This window comes from Macaca fascicularis, chromosome 10 (assembly GCF_037993035.2).
Source record: "Macaca fascicularis isolate 582-1 chromosome 10, T2T-MFA8v1.1".
In the NCBI taxonomy this organism is placed as follows: Eukaryota; Metazoa; Chordata; class Mammalia; order Primates; family Cercopithecidae; genus Macaca; species Macaca fascicularis.
Genome location: NC_088384.1, coordinates 7,885,003 through 7,905,948, shown reverse-complemented (window position 1 = coordinate 7,905,948; position 20,946 = coordinate 7,885,003). Strand labels below are relative to the sequence as shown.

The following is a 20,946-nucleotide window of genomic DNA, read 5'->3' as shown; positions in this document are numbered from 1 at the left end:
CAGTGATTAACTCAGTTTCTTTATAGCCTTTCTACCCAGCTCTCTACTAGAGACCTTCAGTTACACTTGCTATAACTGCTGTAACCTCATTATTGTCCAACAAACCACTATTTCGAAATTCCAAGTTTTCCCTGAACCTATATGAAAGCACAGCAAGGAAGTACACTTCTTTCTGCAATGACACTTTAAAAATGTCTCCGTTTTAATTTCTGATATAGTATATAAGGACATACTCCATATGAGAAACAGCCTTTGAGGTCCTCGATAATTCTTCAGAGTATAAAAGTGTCCCGAGACCAAAAGTGCTGAGAACCACTGACCTGGGGCACATTCCCTACCCTTGCTGTGCCTCAGTTTCCTTATCTGTGAAATGCAGATAATAAAAGTACCAAGGACTGCTGCAATGACCAATGGGACAATCCACATAAAGCCGTTAGCGCTGGCGCTGATATGCTCTATGTATACGTGCTTAATAAATCGCAGCTGTAATAACAGTCCTATGGTATCCTTATGATGATCTGCATACAGCTGGGAGCTGAGCATGAGCTCTGAAGCCACACTTTGCTCAGTAAGTGCTCACTAGTATCATAATCGCTCCCATAAATATTCATGTGGCTATGTATGAAGCACTGTGCTAACTACTGTTGCCACAACTGTGAACAAACCAGAACAACGCCTACCTTACTGAACTTCGATCAGCTGGGAGAGACCTGTTCATTTGGAACAGAGGGAAAGATGGTCTAAAAGTCCAGAGGCAAGACAGGGCCCAGAGTTTTCAAGGAGTGGAAAGCAGGTCAGCATAGCTGGAGCTGAGACCAGCAGCAGCGGCAGCAGCAAACACTGGCTGAGGCCTCACTATATGCTTGGCCCTGAGGTAGTAAGGCTTTGTGTGTAAGATCTCATTTGATCCTTATCACAACTCTAGTAAGAAATATCTGGATGAAGAAACAGAGACTTGAAGAGGTTAAGTCACTCGCCCAGGTTTGGAACTAATTCAACCTAGGCAACCTGGCTGCACAGTCTCAGCCCCTGAGAGGTGAGAGGCTCATGGAGGGCCTGGGAACCATGCAGATGGTAATGGGACTGCAAAATGGTTTTTTGTTTGTTTGGTTGGTTGACTTTTGTTTTTGTTTTGTTTTGTTTTGAGACGGAGTTTTGCTCCAGCTGCCCAGGCTGGAGTGCAATGGGGCAATCTCGGCTCACTGCAACCTTTGCCTCCCGGGTTCAAGCGATTCTCCTGCCTCAGCCTCCCAGGTAGCATTACAGGCATGTGCCACCACACCCAGCTTAAGTTTGTATTTTTGGTAGAGACGGGGTTTCTCCATGAGTTGACTATGTATCATTATATTGCTCGGTTATCAATATTTGATCATTGTGGTTTTAAAAGTACACGAAGCTCTTGCTCTATCAGAAGGCAGCATATTTCACTGTTGCAACTCGCACACACAAAATGTCTCCATTCCACAAGAGCTGAGATGAAATCTTTGCATCTTGAACAATACTTTACAAGATATTACTAAAAAATAAAGGAAAGATATTTGCTTGCAAGAAAAGAAGAAAAAAGAGAGCTCAGGAATCATAGAGCCCCAGGAGGGAACCCAGGCCTCACAACTCACCAGCTGTGCAAGTTGGAGTGAGTATTTAACTTCTCCAGACCTCAGTTTCTTTGTCCGTAGAAAGGAATAATGTTAGCTACCTTACGTGGCTGTGATAAGGACTATATCATATAAGGCATATCAAACTCTTAAGCGATGTCCAGTGCTTAGCAAGGATTCAGTAAATAGCAGTTATTATCAATATTACCTATTAATATTTCAAAAACACACAGAAAAGGTTTAGAATTATGGAACAGGCCTTATGAAAAACATGACACGAATTAATTTTGTTACCAAAAACTTACTTTATGAAATGTGCATTCGTTAAAAATGGGCAGAAGACGTGCAAGATTTTCTTGAAATTATTTCGGCCAATGAGCCCTGTGTCTCCAAGGTCATATGCCCGTAGCATATTATAAAAAGCATGTAGGTTCCTAGTAATTGTATCATGAACAATTTCTTCCACCTAACATTAAAGAACAAACACATTTCCTAAGCTGTACATCTGTAACCTTTTGTAACAGTAACCTCAAACCACATAGGAAGGCATCTGCAGAAAGAAGGCACGTGTTACTTACTGAATCCCAGGCCAGAAGGAAAGGTGTCTTAGTATCTGTACAGGGAGATGCTTTTCTCATCTAATTGGGAAAGAGAAGATATATAAATTAATACCACTCATGAAAGTCATTAGGAGCACTGGAGGCAGATGGACCTGGACTTGAATCCTAGCTCTGTCCCTAATTAGCCATTAGTGTTGAGACCTTGAACAATGGAGCTTGCACTCTAATACCCATCTGAAAGTAAAGACTATAACACTTAACTTGAAATACTATGCAGCCATAAAAAAGAAAGAGATCAAGTCTTTTGCAGGGACATAGATGGAGTGGAGGCCATTATCCTTAGCAAGCTAACACAGCAAGAGAAAACCAAATACCACATGTTCTCACTTATAAGTGGGAGCTAAATGATGAGAACACATGGACACATAGAGGAGAACAATGCACGCTGGGGCCTATTGGAGAATAAGAGAATTTTCACCCTCAGGAGAATGAGGATGGAGGTTGGGAGGAGAGAGAGGATCAGGAAAAATATAATAACTAATGAATACTAGGCTTAATACCTGGGTGATGAAATAATCTGTACGATAAACCCCCATGACACAACTTTACCTGTGTAACAAACCCACACTTGTACCCCTGAACTTAAAATAAAAGTTAAAAAAATAGCATTTAATTTTCACTTAAAGAAAACTACAATAAACACGAAAAAACCCATCACCTAGAAATGAAATAAATGCTAAGTAGAATAACGAGATGGCATTTTTGCCTACCAGAATGGTGAAAACGCAAAAGTAAGCAAACTGCCTGCACAGGTGGGGGTTTCAGAAATGGTGGGAGTGTAAATTGATCTAACTTTCTGGAAAGTACTTTTGTCTCAAGATACATTTGGATACTATTTGACAATATGATAATTTAGACTCTACGGCGAGGACGAAAGCTGCCGCTGGGGAAGAGAACTGGTAGCTAGGGGCTGGCAGAGAAAAGAAAACTTCCTATCACTGCATCCCCTCTTGTGTTCTTTGCATTCTGTACTTTATACATATCATCCTCTTTAAAAAATATTAAAATATTAATAGAATAAAACATATTCTTTGACCCAATAATTCCATTTCTTAAAATTTAGAACTGAAGAAATAATCATAGAGTGATACAAAAAAGCAAGTGCCAAGATGTTCACTGCAGCAAAATTTTAAAAATAAAAAATAAATGAACATCCAAATTATAACAGTTATTTAGTATCTTTTAAAATTAGATAGCAGGCCGGGCACAGTGACTCAAGCCTGTAATCCAGCACTTTGGGAGGCCAAGGTGGGCGGATCACCTGAGGTCAGGAGTTCGAGACTACCCTGGCCAACATGGTGAAACCCCATCTCTACTAAAAACACAAAAATTAGCTGGGCGTGGTGGTGTGCCCCTGTAATCCCAGCTACTCGGGAGGCTGTCGCTGGAGAATCGTTTGAACCCAGGAGGTGGAGGTTGCAGTGAGCCAAGGTCATGTCACTGCACTCCAGCCTGGGCAACAGAGTGAGACTCTGTCTCTAAAATAAATAAAATAAAATTAGATAGCAGAACTTTTCATTGACATTAAGTGTTAACAGTATGTTAATAAGCGACAATATAGACTAAAATGTCATTATATGTGGCGTGAACCCAGGAGGCGGAGCTTGCAGTGAGCCAAGATCACACCACTGCACTCCAGCCTGGGTGACAGAGTGAGACTCCATCTCAAAAAAAAAAAAAAAGTCATTATATTGTCTTGCTTTTAAACAAAATAGCTACAATCTAGAGAAATGTGTGTCCAAACTCATCAAATTGCATACATTAAATATGTACAGTTTTTGAATATCAATTATACTTCAATAAAGCTGTTTTTAAAAAACAGAAGTATGGGTATGCATGTATGTGGACTTGGAAGAATATACAGCAAAGTATAACAGTAAATAACAATGCTTTGGTGTTAGAATTAGTGGTGATTTTTATTTTTGCCTATTGCACATCTATGTTTTCTAATTTTTCCAATTCCTTCATTCATCATTCATTCATTCATTCATTCAATAGATTGTGTGAGTGTGCCTGACACTGCCTATCCCCTATAGTACAATGGGCAGTGATAACAGAAAGGTCCCTGCCTTTGTGGAGACAGGAACACATCAGGCCACAAATGTGACTCTGAGGCTGGGAGGGTCCCTGTGCAGGCTCTGGGGGCGCTGAGCTCTGGAGATGGTAACATAGGTCACAAGGAGCTGGAAGGAATCCCAGGTAGCAGATGCAGCGCACGCCAAGGCCTGAGAAGGGCAGCCGGGGAGCCTGAGGAACTGGATGAAGAGGTCTTCCCAGAAAGTCATTGGAAAGGTGAAGGCGTGAAGACAGACATGATCTATTTTATACTAAACAAAGATCACACCACTTGCCACGTGGAGAAGGGATTGCTTACGTGCCTACATTTTGTTTTTAAAGAAAACAGATTCTTAACATTTTATGCGCATTATCCTGTTAAATTCCCAACAACCTTACAAGGTGGTACCATAATCAACCTGGTTTTACAGGTAAAGAAATGAGTCTTAGAGAGGTAAATTATTTGCCCCAGGTCACAGCTAATAAGAGGTGGAGGCAGGGAGTCGAACGCAGGTGCACAAGCTCCTACCCTGGCTGGATGCCTCTACTCCCAGGCCACCAGGCTTGATCTGACTCTGAAGCACTGGCAGTAAACTGAGTCAAGGCACATGCTCAGGCATCCATACGCCACATACATGGCATGGGTGCACAGGTTCACACACGCATCTATCACTTATGCAGGACAGGTATGGGGTACAGCCAACACCAACGGTCAGCCTATTCCGACCCACTGTCTAGCAAAACAGATCACAAGGCCTTTTATGCATAAAGGAATTTTATATACATTATACTAAATTATAGTATATAATATAGTAATATAGTTGATATATAATATAGCTAATTTGTAATATACTATATATCATGTAACTATGTATATATAACTGTTATATATAATATGTGTACATAACATATTATGCTATAATTATATAGCATAATTATATAATAATATAGTATCATATAATTATAATATAGGATTTATTAAGTAAGCAATAAAGCAGTGTACAAATGTCTATATATATCCAGATATAGTATATTTATATGATAATTATATTATATATCTGGATATATATTATACATAATTCAATTATTGCTAAAGTATAATATATACAATAAAGCAGGTACCAGGATGTAATTAATTAATATAATAATTGTAAAACTATAATAATATGTAATATATGATGTAATTATATTATAATATATAACTGGATTTACAATATGTCTGTATATATGTATCCAGCAACATAAGAATGCCCACACCTTTTGGGCCAGTATTTCCACTTCTCAAATCTATTCTAAGGAAATATTTAGATATGAATGGAGATCTGTGCACAAAGATGTCCAGCATAACGAAAGGAAGAAGAGAAACAGCTCAGCTGCCCCAGTGACAAGGACGTGCACAGAACACTCTAAGATACCATTGACGATCTTGTTTATGATGAGTTTTTAATGATGTGGGGTGAGGGGGAAGGCTCATCATATAATGTGAAGCTGAAAAAATGGAATATACAAAGTCATACAAAGAGTGAGTTCAACTATGTAAACAAAAAAATGTGCCCACCCACACACAAAGAGCAGAAGAAAATTTATCACAATTTTAACTGTGTAACTATCTCTGAGTATTGGGATTTGGGATTTTTATCATTATTTTCACCTTTGTAGTTTGGGATATATTCTAATCTACAAAGAATTTCTGTTACTTGTGTAATCACAAAACATTTGAATAAGTTATGTATTATGGCCTATTAAAATTATCTCCAAAATGTTGTTAGAAAATGTCTACATGTACCAAGAGGAGGTAATTTAAATATGACACTTTCGCTCCAATAAACTGTCCCATTTTAAAACAAGAAGTATGCCATAATATCTTCCCAAGACCTTGATGCAAAACCACGACAGATGGAAAGGATTTATTGATGATGAATAAATTGTACTTTGCACAGAAACCATCAGAACAGAATGCAGCTGGCTTCAGCTAAACCATCTTAAAGCTTTCCCCAAAGCCAGGCACCCCATTCAGATCCATTCAGTAGAAACGTCACCTTTAGGGAAACAGTGCGTCTCGTGATATTACTGGTTTGAATTTGATTCATAGGGATGCCAACTTCGAAAATCTAAAATTAAAAGCTAATTTGTACCTGTTAAAGGAAGCTTTTTAAAAAACATTTCAACAAGAATCTGTTAAAGCCTATTGCATGCACTATCTGAAATGAATCTGATAAAGTTCTTAAAACTGTTTTAATGCTAATAGCTATTAAAGTTATAGAAGCATTTCTAATAATAAAACTGTCAACTTTTCAGTCTAAAGAAACAAATGCTAAAGGCAAATGCTAGTCACTAAAGGCAATAAGCAGTTATTTTTTTAAAGTTGAACCAACGTAGGGTACGAAACTCTAAAAATATGAATGAGAACCACAGTAGTCACTCACAAATACTCCTTTTAAAGACATGGCTGTGGCCAGGTGCAGTGGCTCATGCCTGTAATGCCCGCACTTTGGGAGGCTGAGGCAGGTGGATCACGAGGTCAGGAGATAAAGGCCAGCCTGGCCAACACGGTGAAACCCTGTCTCTACTAAAAATACAAAAATTACCCGGGCGTGGCGGCACGTGCCTGTAGTCCCAGCTACTCAGGAGGCTGAGGCAGGAGAATTGCTTGAACCTGGCAGGCGGAGGCTGCAGTGAGCCGAGATCATGCCACTGCACTCCAGCCTGGGCAACAGAGAAAGACTCCATCTCAAGAAAAAAACAAGAACAACACTAAATAAATAAATAAGTAAGACATGGCTGCAAGAGGAGTGCTGTCGAGGTGGTACCAGTTACATCCTGTATATATATAAAGGGCTCTTGTTCAGGGATGGGTTTTCAGAAATGTCAATTACCATCCTTTTTAAGATGCAGAAACTAAAAGTTAAAATCAAACAATGCTTGAACACTGGACCCTTACTTGAAATGACTGAGTTGAAAACTGGGAAGTCGTTAATTTATTTAAATCATATTTCACCTGCATCTCTTATTAGGAATACTGACATTTCCCGGCAGAAAGAGAAAACCAAACAGGAAATTGTTACAAAACTCACCCTAGAGTTCTTTTCAACCAGATCAATAAACACGCTGATGTTGACCACTCCAGTGTTCCCAGGGTCAAGCGTTTGCATTAGTTCTTTGAATTCCGAATCGCTTAGTTTTACAGCCACGCAATTTAGAATATGTCGAAATTCTTCCCTTGTTATCGGTCCATTGGGTTTCTGAGCATCAGAGTATATATAACAGAATTTTTGAAAAAAGAAAAAAGGAAGAAAAAGTATTACGTATGTTTAGCATCATTTAATAAAGAGTGAGCTTTGGCAATATAGAATTATGATTGGAAACGCAAATACATCGATTGATGATCCTTATATAACACGAGCAGTGTGTGTGTGTGTTTGTGTGTGTGTGTGTGTGTAGGGGAAATGCTAGAACTTTCCAGGTGCAGTTCCTACAATGTTCTCTATCAGGACATGGCTTTGGGTGAGCAATGAGGCCCATTTCTCACGCTCAGGCTGACTGCCTTCCCCAGAGGCTTGAATGGCTTGAACAGCTCCTATCCCACCTGAGAGCTGGGGGTTCAACCGCATGGGGCACAACACTTCCCAGCAGTTCAATTACAGTTCGCCAATTTAGTAAGAATAAATTGTACTTGTTTCTCCACCAAGTCTCATCCATTACATAAATGGACAATTACTTTGCTAGAAAAATTTCAGCCATGCTGCATAAAGAAAACATATTATGAGCAAAATACAGTGAGAAAAAAATTTCTTCCCCCAGAAAATTTATCAATAAGTAGACTGAATTCCAAAATTGAGAGATATTGTTTACTAGAAAGACAGGGTAAATAAAGAACCCTCACCTCACATAGAGACATAGTGAATATTAACGTGACAAAAGGATTTATTAAGTAAGCAATAAAGCAGTGTGCAAATGTCAACTATTATTTGGGGTTCCAAAATCTGAAAAGGATATAAGGTTCTCTTGAGGGGTAACCTAAGTACTTTAGGGGATATATGCATGCTTACCATTTGGTTTGGGAGTCATAATCAATTCTTTAATACCTAAATAGAAATTACTGACAGCTAATTTTTTAAGTGACTTTAATAAATTTACAGCACTGTGTAACCATCACCACTAATTCTAGAATATTTTCAGCACCCCCAAAATAAACCTCGTGCACATTTGCAGTCACTCCCCATGTCCAGCCCCAACCTAAGGCAATGACTTCATTTTCCGTCTCTAGATATTTGCCTTTTTCTGGATATTTCATGTAAATAGAATCATAAATACATGGTTTCCTGCATCTGGCTTCTTTCTCCTAACATAGTGTTTTTGAGGATCATCCATGTTGTAGCATGTATTTTTATTCCTGACTGAGCATTACATTGCCAGATTTTGTTTATCTTGTCACAAGTTGATAGACATTTGAATTGTTTCTGGTTTGGAAATTGTAAATAATGTTGTTATGAATGTTTGCACACAAGTCTTTGTGTGGACACACTTTCATTTCTCTTGGGCAGATACCTAGGAGTGGAATTGCTGGGTTATATAAGTCACATTTAATTTTTACAGAAACTGCCATGCTGTTTTCCACAGTGGCTGTGACATTTCGCATTTTCACAAGCAGTATATGAGAGTTCCAGTATCTCCACACATCCTTGTCAACACTTATTATTGTCTGTCTTTTTCATTATAGCCATACTAGAGGGTGAGAAGTGGTATCTTGTGGCTTTGAGCTTCTCTAGTAACCATGCTGTCAAGTATCTTTTCATGGGTTCATAAAAGATTTTACTGGTTGTTCATAGATCTTCTTGGGTAAAATGCCTATTAATATATTTTACCCATTTAAAAAATTAGGTTGTCTTCTTATTGAGTTCTAAAAGTACTTGTATATTCTAGATACAAGTCCTTTATCAGATATATGATTTGCATATATCTTCTCCCAGTCTGTGGCTTGTCTTCTCACTTTCTCAGAGGTATCTTTTGAAGCATGAAATTTAATTTTGATAAAGTCCAATGCATCGATTTGTTTCTTTTATGGGTTATACTTTGGTGTCATTAAGAAATGTTTGCCTAACACAAGGTCACAAAGATTTATATATTTTTTTCTTCTAAGAGTTTTATCAGTTTACCTTTTATATTTAGATCTACTTGTGTATGGTGTAAGGGACTGAATTCATCTTTTTGCTTATGGATATCCAATTGACCTCTTAACATTTTAACAAATATTTTCCTTTCCCCCACTGAATTTGTCAAAAATAAATGGACCATAAATGTAAGGGTTTATTTATGAACTCTCAACTCTGTTCCATTGATCTATATGTTGGTCTTCAAACCAGTATCACACAGTCTTTACTACTATAGCTTTGCACTAAGATTCAAACTCTGGAACTGTAAGTATTCTAACTCTGTTCTTCTTTTCCAAGACCATTTTGGCTGTTCTTCCACCTTGCATTTCCATACGAATTTTCAGATAGTTTTTCAAAAGCAAAAAAAAAAAAAAAAGCCAGCTGGGATGTTGATAGGGTTTGCACTGAATCTACAAAGCAATTTGCAGAAAACTGTCATCTTGTGCCTCCAATCTATAAATATGGAATGTATTTTTATTTATTTACATATTCTTTACTTTCCTTTAACAATATTTTGTAATTTTCAATGTACAAATCTGGCACTTCTTTTGATAAATTTATTCCTAGCTATTGTATTCTTTTTGATGCTATTGTGAATGGAATTGCTTTCAGAAGTTCCTTTTCAGAATGTTCACAGCTAGTTTATAGAAATATAACTGATTTTTGTATGTTAATCTTATATTTCTGCAACCTTATAAATTCATTTATTAGTTCTAGCAATATGTGTACGCACACATGCACAAATTCCTTAGAATTTTCCGCACATAAGATCGTATCCTCTGTGAACAGAGACAGTTTTACTTCTTCCTTTTCAATCTTGATGCCTTTTATTTCTTTTTCTTTCCTGATTGGACTGTCCAGAACTCTAGCACAGTGTTGACTAGAAGTAGCAAGAGCTGACATTCTTGTGCTGTTCCTGATCTTAGCAGGAAGGTGTTCAGTCTTTTACCATTAACTATGCTGCTGGCTATGGGTTTGTTGTAAATTCCCTTTCTCAGGCGAAGGTATTTCTCTTCTGTTCTAATTTGTGGTAAGTTATTATCACAAACAGGTGTTAGATTTTTCAAATACTGTTTTTGCATCTATTGAGACAATCATGTAGTTTTGTTTCTCACTCTATTAATGTTGCATATGATATTAATTGATTTTGGGGGAAGTTAAACCAACTTTGCAATCCTGGGATAAATCCCATGTGGTCACAGCACTTAAGCCTTGTTATGCATTGATGATTTCGGTTTGCTAATATTTTGTTGAGAATTTTTGCAACTATACTCACAAAGGATATTGGTCTGTGGTTCTTTTCTTGTGATGCCTTTGCTTGGTTTTGGTATCAGGGTAATACTGGCCTCAGAGAATGATTCTGGAAGTGTTCCTTCCTCCTGTATTTTCTGAAAGTTTGTGAAGGAATGGCATGATTTTTGTAAGCAATCATTGTAGTCTTCAATGTGGAGAATTTGCACATTTTTGTAAGACATATTTCTAGGTACTTGATTTTTTAAAAAATGTTATTAGAAATAATATTTTAAAAATTCATCTTTTTCTAATTGTTTATTGCAGTTTATTGAAATATTGTTGGTCTTTGTGTATTGACCTTGTATCCAGTGACTTTCTAAATTCTATGAAATATTGTTGGTCTTTGTGTATTGACCTTGTATCCATTGACTTTCTAAATTCTATTATTAATTCTAATGTCTGGGAGGATTCTATTGGACTTCCTATTAACAAAATCATGTCAGCTACAAATAACAACTTCAAGACTAGGTAAAAAGGCAGGATGCAAATTACTTCTGGATGATTGATAAGAAGTGAGCCACACCTGATTTAAATGTAAGTGATCACAGCAGCTGGGTCCACTTGCAGAGCTGGTGGCAGCGTTTGGAGGCAGCACACATAGCAAATGGGATGCATGCCTGGGCGTGGATCTAAAGCAATCTTTCTTCTAAACATTTTGCATCCCTCTCTATAGCAGTAGAGAGATCTGTTTCCCATGACTGCCCTGAGCAGCCAGGCAAAAGGCCCAGCCCTGCCCACTCCTGGCTCCCACCCTTGTTCTCCTTCTTACCCAGTCCCCTCCGTGGTGGGGTGCATGGTGGGGGGATGGGAGGGGAGGGGAATCTCACTCTGAAACCATGCACTATGTAACTGTCAGGCATCTGATTGTTAATGCCATGATGTGATACCCCAGAGTGTGAACTCATCAGCAAGGACTTAGCATTAATCATCTGTGTGCTTAGCCTAAGTGCCCAGCATGGGGGCCCGGCATGGACTATGTACTCAATTCTTAAGCTACACTGTCTATTGATCTCAAGTTGAATACCACAACAATGACTTTAAAATAGTTCAATAGTTGGAGTGATTAGCATTATTGTATAGTCCTCCGTTAAAGGAAATGAACGTTTCCCTATTTTTAATTAAATTACTTCTTCAGTATACCATTAGAACCTGAGTCGGGGGGGGGGGGGGGGGGGGGGGGGGGGCGGGTAACACACAAAGGCCTCATTTATCTTTTTCCAGGTGGCTCAGCTGGCAGGGTCCAGGGCAGCCATGCCCAGTGCTGGAGTGTGGCTGCTCTAGAGCCTGGCAGCCTCCAACACCACTATCTGGGTAGCCTCAAATGGGTTACTTAGTACAGAGGCCTCCTTTCCTCATCTGTCAGATGGAGATAATAATCATGTTTGCCTCACTGAGGTGTGAAGTGGATTTAGTGAGTGTATACACTCCTGAATCACTTAAGACTGTGCCTGGCACAAAGTAAGCACTCAACATTATTGCTCATTCAGAGAGACCAAGTCACATAGGCCTAAAGATTCATTCGAAGAACCCCATGTTCCTGAATCCACACTGTGCTTGGAAACCCCATGCAATGGCATATTCCAGTGTGGCGGACGCAGGCGCTGGTGTCTCCACAGACGGCAACCCGCAAACCTGGAGGCCACCCCCAGGCAGTGCTGGCTTCTCCCTGGGGCACCACCCTCACGCTCCAAGACGTTCCCTCCACGGCAGGTTCTAGGAGGGTGATGCTGAGCTAGGGACACCTTTGGCCTCTGAAATCATTTGTACACAGTCCTGTGTGAGCCTCAGAAACAGTAATTCACTCTACTCCTCACTGTTTACTAGAGCTTCAATTACCGAATGTGCTTAGTAAATGTTGTGTATCAAAAGGATCCAAATGCTGCTTTCTAAAACGATATTAAAGTGAGACAGGAGCTAATGGTGAACGTGAGAAAAAGCAGGTTGCAAATTCATGAATTAGCCTCTCTTTATAGTACAATTTTAAAAAATTAAGTAGGCTATTTTGGCACTAAGAAAATGCTGTTTTGGGCAATAAGTTGGTTATGAACTGATCAACTCTGGGTTAGGGTGGGGAAGGGTCACCAGGTCTGGATTGTTTGTTAATTAAACAGTGAATGATGATGAGTCACTACAATCATTACGATCTTGCCACACATTGTTCCCATCACAATTGGCACTTATCTTACTGTATTGCAATTAATTTTCCATCGGCTGTCCTCCCAACTAGACTCAACTCTTGAGGTTGGGGCTTCTACCCCTAAGTGCTCAGAACAATTCCCAGCATGTAACTGGGGCTCAAGAAGTGTTTGTTGGATAGATAAATGAACCAATATGGAGTTGTTATTGGTCTCGTTCTGAGTGTTTGCATTCTTAGAAACAATGAGTGTTTCACAAGAGAAGGCTTTCAAAATCTTACGGTGTTGATTATCAGTAATGCTTTCTTCAGTGATGTAAAGCGGTCTTCAGTGTGTCTGAATAACTTTGTGATGATGTTTTCCTTGTGAGATTCATTTCTAGAGTTGATGCTACAAGATGATTAGGAGAAAAGCAGGAATAAGATTATATTCTTGAACTTTGTTCTTTCTTAATGCAAGAAACGAGCACCCTCACCACAATACAATAGTGCTTTATTTGTGGGTGGCTCTTTATCCTGACAGTGTGCTGCATTTGTGGGGCTCATCTGAACCTAAGTTACTGTGAGCAGAGAGACGCCACGAATTGCAGGGCGAGCCTTGCTGGACCATCTCCTCTCCCCACGAGACCAACTAATCAGCCATCTTGCACACCTGTGGTTTTGGTCTCAAACAAGATCAGTAAAGGGACTGTGGAGCAGTGCTGAGCCCTCAGTGGCTGGGAAGCTGGAAGCCCTCTCTCCTGTGTGGGCAGCACATTGTAGCTGTCTCATGCACATGATAACTGAGGGCACAAATTCTGTGTTTAGAACTGCAAGGACAGCAGCCTTCTCAGCTTCTCCCTTTCCATTGACAATGACCACGCCTCCCTACACTGTCAGAGCCCCCTTTCCCTCTACAGCCTCTTTCATCCATGAGCTTGGGGCCCATCAGTGTACATGTGTGCTCTGAAGGCCATGACTACCCCCTCTGGAGACCAAAACCAAGTTCAATGTGGACTTTGCTCAGAAAGGGAGACTGTCAGAATCTCATCACAATATACCATTGGGTGCTTCTCTTTCCTGATGTTCTACTAGACCATCGTACCTTTCCTGCGAAACAATGAATGACAGTCAGTTTACCTGTGAAACCATTCTCAGATTTGTTTGGGAGTTTTTGTTGCTGCATTTATACAGCCATCTGAGCTTCTTCTGTTAGTGCAGAAACAATAAGCCTATGCCTACCACCACTTTTCAGAAACATATGCTGGCTTCCTGAGTCTAAGTTCTTCACATGACTTGTTGGAACCTCGTTTTTCTACAGACCGCCAGCACTGGCATGAACAGACGCTTTTTACAGCAGATTTTGTCCACCGGATGTCCCTGACATACGGGCTGGAGAGCTCTTTGTTGTGAGGACTCACTGCAGAGTGTTGAGCAGTAAGCCTGGCCTCTACCCACTAGATATCAGTGCAGGTTTGGATCTTAATCCTGAAAGATGCAATCCCAAATGCCATAATCCCAAATGTTGAAATCCCAAAAGATCAAAATCTCTAAATTCTAAAGCCCCTAATGCCTAAAATCGCAAAAATCACAATCCCGAAAGATTACAATCCCAAAAGCCAAATTCTAGGCAAGGGATTTGTGTGTTTTCAGTTGTACACAGCATAGTTGCATCATGTTAGGTGGAACTATGACCGTGCTATTGTTGTTATTTGGAAATTAAGTATGGTTTAAGGAGATGCCTGTGGGTACCAAGCTGCCAAGAGTAGATTTGTGAACTTAATTTCAGGTGTCAACTTGACCGGATGAAGGCATACCTAGAAACCTGGTAAAGCACTGTGTTGGGTGTGCCTGCAAGGGTGTTTCTGGAGATTAGTGTGTGGGTCTCAGTGGGCAGGGAGGGTGCGGGGGGAAGATGTGCCCTCAATGTTGGCGAGTACCATCCAATCAGCTGGGAGCCCAGAGAGAACACAGTTCTCTCTCTCTCAGAAATGGGACATTCTCTGCCGCTGCCTTGGACATTGGAAATTTGACTCCACAAAAGTGCATTATCACAATGTTGCCTTTGTGTGTGAGCATTGTATGTGTTACGTAAAAACACTGAAACTCGCCCAATATATGAAGAGATGTCATTTTTGTTCACTGCGTTTGTAAAAGATAAAATTTTTCAAGATCTTGGCTCTTCGGACGACTGCACAGGCAGTGGTGACCCACGCGGATTTTGATTGATCTTGCGAAACACTTAGGTTGTCTGTCGTGGTATTCTGAATGACTGCAGTTATGAAACTGGGTGCATGCAATTACCCACCATAGTGATATGCATTTATATATTTCACTTTTTGACCTATTTCTTTAGGAATATGGTTCATGGTTAATCTGCTCATAAGTGTCACACCTATGTGATGGTCACTAGTATATCTGAGTGTTTATGCTTGAAAAATAGGTGTCATTATTGTCTATTTTTTGTGTAAAGTGGTCTCTGAAGTGTTCTATTGTGTTTTTATGTTTCTCAAGTAAATCCCCTTTTAAAAATGTAAATAAATACCTTTAAAACAATTTTTTTTTTTTTTTTTTGAGATAAAGTTTTGCTCTTGTTGCCCAGGCTGGAGTGCAATGGTGAGATCTTGGCTCATTGCAAACCTCTGCATCCCAGGTTCAAGCGATTCTCCTGCCTCAGTCTCCTGAGTAGCTGGGATTACAGGCATGCACCACCACACCCGGCTAATTTTGTATTTTAGTAGAGATGGGGTTTCTCCATGTTGGTCAGGCTGATCTCGAACTCCTGACCTCAGGTGATCCACCCACCTTGGCCTCCCAACATGCTGGGATTATAGGCATGAGCCACCATGCCAGCCTAAATAATTTTTAAATTATTTTTTCCAGAATTATATTTTCATGATTTTGATGTTCTGAGGCTTCAACCTTAAGGATGATGGCATTTGTGTCTTTTGGGGTTATGATCAGCTCCCATTAGTAGCTTCCCCACCCTCAGTGTGACAACCAAAAATATCCGTGACATTGCCAGATATCTCCTGGGAGGAAAAATAGTCCCCATTTGAGAACCACTGTTTTAAAGTAAATAAAACTTTAATTCTGACAGCCCCTCTAGACAACATGCTATCAGAGAAGAAAATCATAAAGAAACAGAAGTAACTTCATGTAAGGGATGAACTCAGAGGCTGCAGCTCTGGAGCAGAGAGGGAGGCTCTGATTACCTGCAAGGCTGCTAACAGGGGCAGTTCATTAAATATTCATAAATCCCCGAGACAGGGACGGGACCCACGAAATAGGAATTAACTCCATGGTATATTTTACTTTACAGTAGAGCACAGCACTTTCAATGAATGTGCCAATATTATAAAGCCTGTTTTTTTTCTTAAAGATTCATATAGGGCAATGAATACAGGATACACATCAACATAAAATACTTCTCAGAGCAAAAAGCTGAATTCTAACATTTCATATTATTAAACATTGTTAGAAACATTTTGGGCCCCCACCACAATAGATGTGGTATTGCAAATCTGAGGTTATAATAGATATTAAAATGAAAACAGAAATAATGACAGACAAACAATCTCCGTGACCCCTGATATCTGGGCCACTCAGACAGTGGCTGGAAAACAAACGAACATATATTGTTCCTTTCCATGTAACACCTAACAAATACATGTGTATATACAATGTTACAAGGATATGCTTAGAGCTGGGGGGCAGTGCTTGCCCTCCAGGCAGCCTGTGCGCCTGGAGCCTTTGTGGTCCACAGCTGCCTCCACCACACTCTGAGCAGGTGATCGAGTTAAGATTGTATCATCTTATGCTTCTCATCTAGAAATTGAAATAATAATTATACCAACCTTATAGTTTAAGGCAGCCTTAAATATGAAAAATTTGTAAACGGTAAATTACTGCATAAAAGTTGGCAATTATTCAATGGAGACTAATCGATTATTCAATCAATGCAAAAAAAGGAACACAGATATTCTCTGATCTTTTACATAATATGATATGTGTAACTAAAATTTGTTCCTTTTTTTTTTTTACATACCTATTTCTTTTTGTCAGGGGACCTTTACTGGTAATTTCCAACCCCCGAGGCTCATGAAATGATGTTAGAAACTTCTTCCAGTTGATTTTAGTGGTGGCTTTAAGTCCAAATCTGTATTTAAAAATAACAGCAAAAACATTACTTTAAACATTTTTTCTGTAACACTGCATGGATTAGGTTCTTCATGTTGAATTGAAAATGGCAGCAATGCATTTATATGAAGTTTCAAATCTAATGTAAACAAAATCACTTAGTAAAATAGTACTATGAATTGATTTTTTAAAGCAAGGAAAAATCAAACATATTAGATCTACATGTCTCTATATTGTTAATGGTAGCATACACTGAAGGAAGAATCTAAGGGATTTGATTAAAATAATAATGTCCATAAAATAATTCTTTCAAATTCATCATTTCAAGAGCCTCTATGTTGGGGCGGGGAGGACAATGGCTACCATGGGGTCCACCCTCCAATCCTGAGCCTCTGTGACTACGTTCTTGCCCCAGCAAAGGAACATGGTAGATATGATGGAGGGCAGATCTGGAGATGGAGCGACTCTTCTGGTTTATCCAGGTGGGCCCACTCTAATCCCATACATTCTTAAAATTGGAGAGCTTTTCCTAGCTGCAGCCATCAGAAGATGTGAGGACAGAAGGGCAGAGGTGTGAAGCTGGTGGCTTTGAAAGACAGAGGAAGGGGCTGTGAACCAACAAATGCAGGTGGCTTCTAGAAGCTGGAAAAAGCAAGAAATGAATTTGCCCCCAGATTCCCCAGAAGGAAAAAAGCCCCACTGATTCCTTGATTCTAGCCCAGTGAGACCCATGTGGGGCTTCAACCTATCAAACATGAAGATAATACGTGTTGTTATAAGCCACTAGGCTTGTGTACTTTGTTATGGCAGCAATAGAAAGTCAGTACAGATTTAAAGTCTTAGCAAGAATAATTAATTGGAAAATTGTTCAGAAACACATTTCCAAAGTAAATATGGTCCCATGACTCAGAGTCCAATAATTTCAGAGTTACAAGATGTCTGTGGGAGCAACCTGATGTGAGCATGGGTTTCAGAAAGACCAGAGTACCTGCTCCTGCACTCCCTACTGATGTGACCTCAGACACGCCGCTCACTGTGCTGATTCTGTATTCCTCTCATCTGGAACATGAGAATAACACCACCTACTGGGAGGGTTGTGATAAGGATTAAAGCTAACAGGTCAAAAAGCCTCGGTTGCAGGCTGGAAAACCAGCAAGCGTCCCATCACATACACTGACCTGTGTCACATACACCTTCTGTGACTTACACACTAAACCATACCTATCCTTCCCTAACAGGATGGCAAAAAGTAGTGTGGGCAGAGTTCCTTAGATAATCAATATGAGATCTCAAAGTGGGCATGAAACAGACTGCCCTGTTTTGATTGCTAAAAATTAATGGCTGAGAGCAAACTGGTTAGACAAACAAATTCTTTATCTATATCTGGGGTATTAAAAAATCCAGATAATAGAGGATAAAAGAGTGAATTTTGGGAGAAAATCTTTTGGTGTGGCTAGCCATTGGGAACAAAAAGTTTTGGCGGGCGGGGGCGGGTGGTTGGTTGGCTTGCTCTGTCAGAGTCATCAGGAAAGTAACTGCTGAGAGTTTCATGGGCATCAGACGTGGGCCACGTGAGGGAGAGCACGTGCATGCACAAACACAAAGTGGCTTCGTCCTTGCCCAAGAAAGCCACCTGGAGAAATGAACACGCCTTAATAGAGAAGGCTTGCTTTCTCTCTTCCCAGATTCCCAGAGGCTGAGAAGGAAATAGGCAATCAGCGGGGCTAGAGATGCATCTGCCTTCATCAAATGTGAAATCCAAAACCCATCAACCAGCGCTCATGATGGCAAACACCTTGAACACTTGATCAGCCCTGAGAACACAGCTTCAAGCTCACAGCAGTGCCAGTCAAATGAGAACTTTCAGCCTCCCCTTTTGCTCCTCTCCTTCCTCTGTGCATTTCAATTCCTAGAGCATGCAGAAACTTAGTTTACAAAATGAGAAAGAAGAGAAGTGCAAAGTGGGGAAAGGGTGAAGCTGCCATCATGCCGCCTTTACTCGTGCCTGTAACAGGCCCTAACAGGGAGGAAATGCAATTCATGTTTGAATCAAGCTTACATTTTTGATGGCTGTGTGAGATTGGCAGTTGCATGACTAAAACTGAGGCTCTTCCTATGATCCAGGACAAACCTGGAAGCAAGATCTGCTCATGTTTTTATCTAGGGGCAAAATAACTAATCCAATTGAGTAAATTTAAAGGGGCAGTGGGAAACAAAATTAGCTGTAAGATGACAGTCCATGAGTCTGCCTAGTTCAACTTAGGTTACAGATCCACCCAGCCAGATATCCATCCATTCATACATCCACATATATACCAAGCTTCACTTAAATTATTGCAATAATCTCCTAATGGGTCTTCTTGTGCCTACTCTTGACTTCCTCCAATATATTTCCGTACTTCTACCAGCCTGACGTTTTAAAAATGCAAATCCAGCTGGGCGTGGTGGCTCATGCCTGTAATCCCAGCACTTTGGGAGGCTGAAGCGAGAGGATCACGAGGTCAGGAGATCGAGACCATCCTGGCTGTCACGGTGACACCCTGTCTCTACTAAAAATACAAAAAATTTGCCAGGCGTGGTGGGGGGCACCTGTGGTCCCAGAAACTTGGGAAGCTGAGGCAGGAGAATGGCGTGAACCCAGAAGGTAGAGTTTGCAGTGAGCTGAGATCCTCCTGCCACTGCACTCCAGCCTGGGAGACAGAGCGAGACTCCATCTCAAAAAAATAATAATAATAAAATAAAAATAAATAAATAATAAAAATGCAAATTCGGGCCGGGCATGGTGGTTCACGCCTGTAATTCCAGCATTTTGGAGGCCGAGGCGGGTGGATCATGAGGTCTGGAGATCGAGACCATTCTGGCTAACATGGTGAAACCCTGTCTCTACTAAAAATACAAAAAAAAATTAGCTGAACGTGGTGGCGGGCGCCTGTAGTCCCAGCTACTTGGGAGGCTGAGGCAGGAGAATGGCGTGAACCCAGGAGGCGGAGCTTGCAGTGAGCCGAGATCACGCCACTGCACTCCAGCCTGGGCGACAGAGGGAGACTCCGTCTAAAAAAAAAAAAATGCAAATCCGACCAGATTACTGTCTTGCTTAAAATCTTTCCATGACTTCCCACTGCTCTTAGGATAAAAATGACACTCCTGAAACGTACAAGCCTGCATGGTGTGGCCCTGCTCACCTCCTTAGCCTCGCCCCATGGCATGCTCCCCGGGCTCTCTTAGCACCAGCCACATTGGTCTCTCTGCTCTTCCAAAGAGCTGTACTCTTCCCTGTCCTCGGTCCCTTCTGCTTCCTGCTTCCTTTGCCAACTGCCATGTCGCCCATCATTACCTACTTCCCATACTTTCCTAGTTAATTCTACTCCTCTTTCAGGTCTCAATGCAGTCACTGTTTCCTCAAGGAAGCCTTCCCTGATTTCCACAGCCAGTGCTGTTTTCCCTATTAGACTCTCATTACACTATGTATCCTTCCACTATTGCACTTATTATTTAAATATTATTATTACAGCATCTAATACTTCTATAGCACTTTTGCTATGATTATGATTATGGCAGCTAATACTTGATAAATGGCTCTTTCTACTTCTGCTGCTAGCACTGTGGACATGATCATGAGAAAGAGAGATGGAGACTGATTAATTGATTTTGTTAGGCACACATGGCCACATGTAAACAAGTAGAACATGACTTTGGCTTCATGTACTACTATTCACATAAAAATTTCTTTTTTCATTTTTCTGACTCAAATTTGAGTCTTTCTTCACCAATATTTGCCAATTACTTTGATATAGTTTGTCAATATTATATATGTTCATCTTAAATTTCAACAAATTGAAAATCAACTTTTTATAATGGAAACTGCAGCTGCTATGAAAAATAAAATCAGCCTCTATATATTATGTTTAGGAAATCGCCTTGCTCTTTGGGGAAAATATCAAAGGAGATCTTCACTTACTATTACATACTAAAATAAA

The 20,946-nt window shown here is 40.2% G+C and overlaps 1 protein-coding gene across 3 annotated transcripts in view; it reads right to left on the bottom strand.

Annotated features, from left to right (window-relative positions):
- Positions 1–20,946, bottom strand: part of EFCAB6 (EF-hand calcium binding domain 6) — a 309,283-nt gene that overhangs the window by 151,356 nt on the left and 136,981 nt on the right. For all 3 annotated transcript variants that reach the window (XM_005567057.5, XM_065522029.2, XM_074003581.1), the window contains 5 exons: positions 16,878–16,988; positions 13,133–13,241; positions 7,345–7,512; positions 2,174–2,233; positions 1,901–2,061 (listed from right to left, as the gene is read on the bottom strand). In XM_005567057.5, coding sequence (XP_005567114.3) covers positions 1,901–2,061; positions 2,174–2,233; positions 7,345–7,512; positions 13,133–13,241; positions 16,878–16,988 — 609 coding nt within the window. The remainder of the gene's footprint in view (positions 1–1,900; positions 2,062–2,173; positions 2,234–7,344; positions 7,513–13,132; positions 13,242–16,877; positions 16,989–20,946) is intronic.